This window comes from Hypanus sabinus, chromosome 13 (assembly GCF_030144855.1).
Source record: "Hypanus sabinus isolate sHypSab1 chromosome 13, sHypSab1.hap1, whole genome shotgun sequence".
In the NCBI taxonomy this organism is placed as follows: Eukaryota; Metazoa; Chordata; class Chondrichthyes; order Myliobatiformes; family Dasyatidae; genus Hypanus; species Hypanus sabinus.
Genome location: NC_082718.1, coordinates 35,895,121 through 35,902,758, shown reverse-complemented (window position 1 = coordinate 35,902,758; position 7,638 = coordinate 35,895,121). Strand labels below are relative to the sequence as shown.

General features: G+C 34.2%; 1 protein-coding gene across 2 annotated transcripts in view; it reads right to left on the bottom strand.

Annotated features, from left to right (window-relative positions):
• Positions 1–514: 514 nt before the first annotated feature.
• The window catches only part of brd1a (bromodomain containing 1a), a 54,194-nt gene continuing 47,070 nt past the window's right edge, over positions 515–7,638 (bottom strand). Inside the window, exons 11-12 of one of the 2 annotated variants that reach the window (XM_059987454.1) lie at positions 6,976–7,130; positions 515–4,119 (exon numbers count right to left, since the gene is read on the bottom strand). In XM_059987454.1, coding sequence (XP_059843437.1) covers positions 3,936–4,119; positions 6,976–7,130 — 339 coding nt within the window. In that variant the 3' untranslated portion in view covers positions 515–3,935. The remainder of the gene's footprint in view (positions 4,120–6,975; positions 7,131–7,638) is intronic. The other variant, XM_059987453.1, reaches the window with a different exon arrangement.

Here is a 7,638-nt window from a genome sequence, read left to right as displayed (position 1 = left end):
TTACCGAAAAGGGACATGTTTGGTGTTGAATCTCACCATGAAAAGTGCGCATTTGTGCAGCCACAGATTAGAAAAACTTAAAAGACAGACAGCTGTTGGCTCTCGTGCAGGAGGACTTAAAAGAAAAAAAATACTGGCACATATGGAGGCAACCGACAGTTCACGGACAGTATGACCCAGCTGATGATGAACATTGAAAAACTGACTAACTCTGTTGCATTAATAAAGCACCTTGTTAAATGTATAAAACATGTCTGCATCAGTATCATCTTGTATTTCCATACAATGTTACATTAAGCTGTTACACATCTACTGTATTGTCAGAGAAGTACTTGCATAAATAGGTAAAACACCTTCATATGAGCCAGGAAAGAAAACAGGGTAAAATGAATATACTTATTTATTCAAAGGCAACACGAGTGAATCTGCAGATGCTGGAAATAAATAAAAACACAAAATGCTGGCAGAACTCAGCAGGCCAGCATTTTGTGTTTTTGTTTATACTTATTTATTCAGTAGGTTATGGGTCAAAGTAATTGGTGAGTACATTTCTAACTCTTCTGGCTTCAGTCTCGTTGCCCTCTGTTCTGAAATTGTTAGTTTGCGTTCAAGAAAACAATGAAATGGCGCACTGCTGTCACCATCTGTTCTGGCACATCATGACAGTGTTTTTAGATTTCTCCAGTTACCACGTCCACACTGCTCCGGCCAAGCGGCATTTTCAAAATTACACACCCTGGAGAATGTTTCTGAACATCTCCGGTTTCAGCTGACAAAAACTCCGTTTTAGTGTGGACGAAAGTTAAAAATGAAGAGAAAAAGCTTTGGATTTATCCGGTGTAGCGTGGATGTAGCCTAAGAAATTCCATCTGTCAGAATCAGTTTACTTAATCTTGAGTGCACAGGTTAATTGGCCAGGAAAGCCCGAAAAAATTAAAACTGGCATGTATAAAGTTCACAAAGACTGGGTGACTGCTTGTACTTGTGCTTTACAGTTAGTCTATCTGAATTTCCTTCCAATTTGCAGAGGTTATTCAGGAGTTCCCAACCTAGAGTCCCTGAACTCCTTGCTTAATAGTATAGGACCATGGCATCATAAAACAGATATTATACAAGAAACATGGCAGCTGTCAATGTTACTTAGTTTCTGGAGTTTTTAATAAATCTTCAAATGACCATTACTTTTATAATTCATTTTGATGTTAAATTTACTTTATGGAATGACAAAGCTTGAACAGCACAAGTGAACAGTGCAAACATTCCAATGAAAATCAATTTTCTAGTGTGTGCCTGGTAGTGTTTTGTGATTAATCACTGAGCCTGATACTAACTACACTATAAAATATTCATTCATTATATTCTATTAATACAAAACTATAGAAAGAAAATAGCATTTGCTTCTCTACTTTAATCTTAAAGGAGAGACTTGACATGCCATGAATTCAGTTCCAAAGCAACAATGGATCACAGCACCTCACAGCTGTAAAGCTTTGAGCTGGTAGCTGTCTAAATTATTCCATTTAGCACATTAGGAGCACTACACAACATGATGAAGGCTTCCTCTGTGTGAACACAGAACAGTCTTTACAAGGATGATATAAAGATTACGTAACAATAGAGGAAGGGCAAATAAATGGATTGATAAGAGATCAAAGGGATTTTTGCCTTTGGTTTAATAATTTATCTATTATGTGACTACTAATAGTCCTTGAGCAGTTAGCCAAGCCATTCTTCATGCTTCAGCTCAACAGCAAACTTATAGTTTTCTGTCTAGAAATTGACTTGAGAGCATTGTAACTGGATTCAATCCCACCTGCTTACTGAAAAGGCTTTGTGAAAATGCTTCATTAGATAGAAGATTGGTGTGTAAACCATGATTTTCCTCTCCCTGATCTATGAACTAGAAATTTAGAAAGGTTTGTAGATTAAATATGGGATTTACTGGATCAGTGTAGCTCAATATATTTCTGATTTGTTTCTTTATCTGGTAAACAGTCAAGGAACTCTAAATCTAAATTAGACCTAAAAAAATCTGATGTTTTAGAACTACTATACAGTAAATACATTTTGGGTCAGATATTCCTTAATTTGGCTAATGAAAATAATTTTGGCAATTTAATATAAATCTTAATTCCCAATTATATATATTTTACTTCAGTTACTGGGAATAATGCAATGGTTCACAGAATCAAAATGAGTATGACTAAAATAATATCTACAACTTATCTACCCTACCAGTGTTATATAAAGCAGATCAAAAAATTGACTGCTATCCAACTTATTGACTGACATAACTTCTGTCATGAACACTTCAAGTCACTGAACACACAGATATAAGCAGTTTTGAGGGAATATGCAACAAACGGATTGCATCACATTTATTCCTTCCCAAAGTACAGTTTTATACTGATGTGCCTGTAGTCAACCAAACATTTGTTCTATTGTTTTAACACTTTACAAATTTCAGTTTCAAACCAGTTCAATTGCTTATAAAAGTTACTACAAAGCAAATCTGTACACTTTCTACAATAAATTAAGAAACAAATGCAGGCACAATTTGTTTTTAAAAAATTGTGTACAGGTCCCATAGTAAATCACAGCAGAAAAGAAATGTGATATTAAAACAACCCTCCCAACAAAGTAAAAAAAAGTTACAAGTATGAAGTGAATTCATATACAATTATACACAGGCTACAAAACCACTTCGTACAACAAGCACTGCTGCATTTCAGGTATTCTAGGCAGTAAATGATGGTCTTACTGTTTTTTTTAAATATTGCATTTCATAGATATGCAAAATCAAATCAGCATCCCAGTTTCCCACACACATATTCCCACCAACTATTGTTTCAAATAGTATTTAGGATTTTGCTACATTTGGTTAATCTTAATCAGCACCATAAGTTGAATCAACCTAAAGCAACAAGACAGAGACAATGTGTTCATTTAATATTGTTCAAGGGTAAGGCAAGCCAAAATGAACAGGTAGAAAAATGAAAATATTAAAAATAAACAACATGGTAATAGGATGCAATCTTTTGAAAAATCGCTGTACAGTATGACTTTATTCATTGTTTTCCTGAATTGATCAAATAGGATAAAGGCTTGATATCCTAATAGAAATGTTGATTTTTTTTAAAATCCAGAAGTTAAGGGATTTAGCTTGTGGTTAAAATCCGGACACCTACTTTTTTGTCTACATACTTTGATGTGCTACAGACTAGTGAGATCTGTTAATATTGTTTAAGGAAATTTATCTTGAGTAATTTTTGATTCAGACCTAGGGGGACAGAGTTAAACTGGAAACTGTATTCCTATAAACAAATGTGCTTGATTTTTTATATTATGAAACACAAACCAACCCAAGATAAACTTGAGAATCAAAATTTCTTTTGGTAAGAGAAATATAAAAGCTCATATTACTGTTCTATTGCACACCATTTAAAGTTATCTTGATTTTGTTCATTAACTTTTTCCCTATACTCTGCACCAAAATTACCTGCTGCACGGTACTCGGTTACATGAACAGCTTTCTTTCTGCTTATTAAATAAGTTACAGAACATTTAGATTATATATAAAAACAACGAAGTACCAGAACAGATGGCAACCAATTTTGACCAACAGAATAATTTACGGTGTGAAGCAATATACACGTATTTACAGTTTTTCCCATGACTTATAAACACTATGAACAAGTTATCCTGCTGAAAAATTATAGTGGAAAGTTTGAATGTTTACACAAAAGAAAATTATGTATTAAAAACATAATTACAGCTGGCAGTGAATCAGTAGGTGCCATTATTTTTCTAAGCACAACTACTGGAACAATGATTGAGACAACAGTGAAAATACATTCTTTCTAAGAAATGGTTTTGCAAAGCTTTCTTGGTTTTAACCTCAACTGATGGGTTCTTCTCCCAATTCTGACACATTTTCAATCAATGTCACTAAAGTCACTCGTTTGTTCACCTTGGACCCTGCTTTGATGGAGCATTGCTCGATCAAAAGCAATGCGGACAGATTTCCGAATGGAAGAAGTCCGACCTTCCATCATTTTTATTTTATCTATGGTTTCATCAATACCAAGAGGGACCACTTTCGATTTTGGAAGCCACTGCCTGTTGACAATTAAAAAAAAAGTTATGGTTAACCAATACAAACTATAAATATTTTGAAAGCATTATTTTTGGTTGCATTTTGTTGTCAAGAATAAATCTACGAGTAAATTATCAAACCAGACAATGTCAGTCTGATAACAACAGAATTGGATTCCTTTTAAACAAAATCAAAGCAGCAAATATACATCAAATTTCAGCATCAAAATACAGAATTATAGTTGCGATAAACTACTGAAATATTTAACAAGGTATTGGACAATATGTCAAAATTACTATTTTATAGAGAAACATGACATTTCAATTGAAAATTATTTAAATTTAGTAGTTTTCTTAAACTTCTTTCAAAAACTAGTGAACAATGTATAATCTTACAGCTTCAAAAAACTTTACACAAGCAAACATTGCAGATACTATAAATGTTCGGTAAGTTAAGACACCACTGAGAATCACTTAAATGCATAACAAAGTATTTTCCTCAGACAAGATTAGAAAAGGTTATTGACCAAAATTTTAATTTTATTTTGCTCTCTGCTTGATATGCTGAGACTTTCTAATATTTTTTTTCTTATTTTATTCAGTTCAAATGTGTTCTCTGCATTACACAGCAACAAGTTTGATCCTCACCCTATCATTTTGAATCATGCTTCAAAAATCCAGAAATAGAAGGCTGGTATTTTTTTTAAATGTAACCACACAGCAGTCAAGGTCCTTGTAATAAGTCAACAGGAGAAATGTGAAAAACTAAAACAGCCCATCTTCCTGTTTCAAGTAGGTTTTAACAAAGGTAAGAGGAAAGGTAACCAAACTAAATTTGTTGATTTTCCCCAATCAAATTCACATGCTCTCTCATTCCCCTCCTTTTCTCTCTTTCCCTCACACACATGATTATCAGAGGATATTAAGAGATATTAAAAAATTATGACATTCCAATGATTAAAAAACTTTTGTTGAAACAGTGGTGAATCATCTTTTGCTCTGATCCTTAATGTAAATACAAGTACCATTTGTTGAAAATCAGCCTTTAAAATGAAGCTGCTGTGTGTTAATGAACATCTCCTGTAACATGTTTCTTTAAACAAGAGTAAGTAAATGTGATACAACATGGAAGCAAACCCTTCATTTCACCAAGTTCATGTCAACCATCAAATATTAATTTATAATAATGCCTTATTTTAATTTTCCATCATTCCAATCAATTCGTCTGGGATTCTATCAATGACCTACATACTATGTAGCCAATTAGCTCGCCAATCTGCATATCCTTGGGATTTGGAAGCAGAGACCAGAGCACACAGGACAATCCACATCACAGGGAGCACATGCAAACTGAATAAAGTCAGCAAAGGTCACGATTCTGTAATATGGTAACAGTGACTGTTTGTTGGTCTTCCTTTTTACAGTAAAATGGGTGACATCTCGTTGTCCTGTGTGTGTGTGAGAGAGAGAGAGAGTGAGGGGGAGAGGGGGAGAGAGGGAGGGAGGGAGGGAGGGAGAGAGAGAGAGAGATTGTAACATGTCAAACTTGGGTAAACAACAGTTTTTGTTGACTGCAGATCATGGTCTCTAGATATTTTGCTATTATTTGGTGGGTGGTGGGCACTGATACTTCTTTGCTGAAACTGTTGGGGGGGTGGAGGTTGATGTGTTGCTGCTGCTTGTGTGGGGGAAAAGGGGTTTTTGGGGTTCTGAAGTTTTTCTGTCATTCATTCTTTTGGGGTTCTTCTGTTTTTTTCGGTTGTTTATGAAGACTAGGTATTTCAGGTTGTATACTGTATACTATCTCTGATAATAAACTGAACCATTTTATTGAACCTGATTCACTATTAGCTGCACTACTATAAAGCTACACATTTCAGACTGCAAGAGTTCAACAATTGCCAAAGAGTAATGTGAATTAATTTGTGAAGACCTAAGCTAATTGACAGCCTTCCAAGAACAGCGCGTCTTCAAAGCATGCTGAACAGCATGGTCCAAAGTCAGACAGCCAACAAGCTCAGATGGCTTGCTGGTTAGTGAAAGCTCTGCCCCAATACTCTGAATTCTTTTTCACAGTTCCTCATTCTGTTATCATTATCACATCACAACCTAAGAAATGATCAGTGTGCACAGAGTTCCTTTATAAGATGTAATGACATGTAGAATGGCTAAACCATACAAATTACATTTTCTTCCCATATCAATGATCTTCTCATACAATATAACAGCTATTTTACACGATAACATACAGTACACACACATCCTGGAAGTTGACCATGGTTTAAATATTTAAATAATTATAAATTTATTATGACTGTTACTCAAGAAAAATTAAAAAAAAAACCTTTAAAGGAAAAGTTACAGAAATGTTTTGGGATTAGCTGCTTTTCAGGAAATGACAAGTGTATTTTGCAGTTTAAAATTGTTACATAATTTTTCCATTGTGAAAATTACAATGTATTGTATTTTTCGCAATTCAGGATGGGTCATTTACAACATAAGAATGTTAACATTCAAAAGGACTTTATCTTTAGACACTGGCCAATAATGTCACCCTGGGCAGAACTTCACCCCTTACTGCCATCTGTAGGGACATTAACCACAGAGAAGAATTTTCAGCAGTTTAAGTAGAGTTTTGGAAGCAAGTCAAATGTTCAATTACTGATATGTAAATTATTGATTAGTGAATTACGAAAGTATAGCTGATACATTAAAATTTATTGTTTATTTATCAAGTAAACATTACCTGACAACAATGGCTGACTACCCAAAGAGGTATTTCAGCCTCTGACAAATTTTACTATTGGTACATTGAGCAACAAAGGCTCAATGCAGATTGCAAAATCTATAGTGGTTGAAAAATATACACAATACACTTACCAACTTCGTTTGTTATCAAAGAACAGAACAAGATAAAGCTTCTCGCCAGCTCTCCTTTGCATTTGCTCGCCTATTTTCAGTACATCTAGAGGGGGCACAGGTATAGGCACTCCATTGTGGCGAAAACCACTTCGAGGCATCTTTGGATCAATTACCTAATTTTAAAAGGCAAACATTTTTTCCCACAAGTTATTTTTTAATATATAAAAAAGCAACTTTCAACAGCATCATGAATAAATATTATATATCAAACTTCTAAAGAAGCATATGGAATTGTTATTCTGGAACAAAGCTGAGGGATGCTGACTAATAAACATTTAATCAGCAACTGGAATTGATTATGGCTACAGTCTTGAAATTAATGAGAAACATTGTAACTCATTTTCTTAGACAATCAGAAATGAGCTTTAACACCAAACTGCTTTTCTCACCACTACCATGTGCTCTATGGAGTAACATTTGCTAATGAATAAACTTTTTCATTAATACTAAAAAACATGCACATACAGATCAAAACACATAATATACTCGGCAGATTATGCATGATGGTTTTTCCAATTTCAAATATTTCAAGTCACTGCTCTGAACAGCTTTTACAAATTTAATACATGCAAGAATAACATTCCTATCAATAAAGCCACATCCCAACAAACTTAGCAGTGA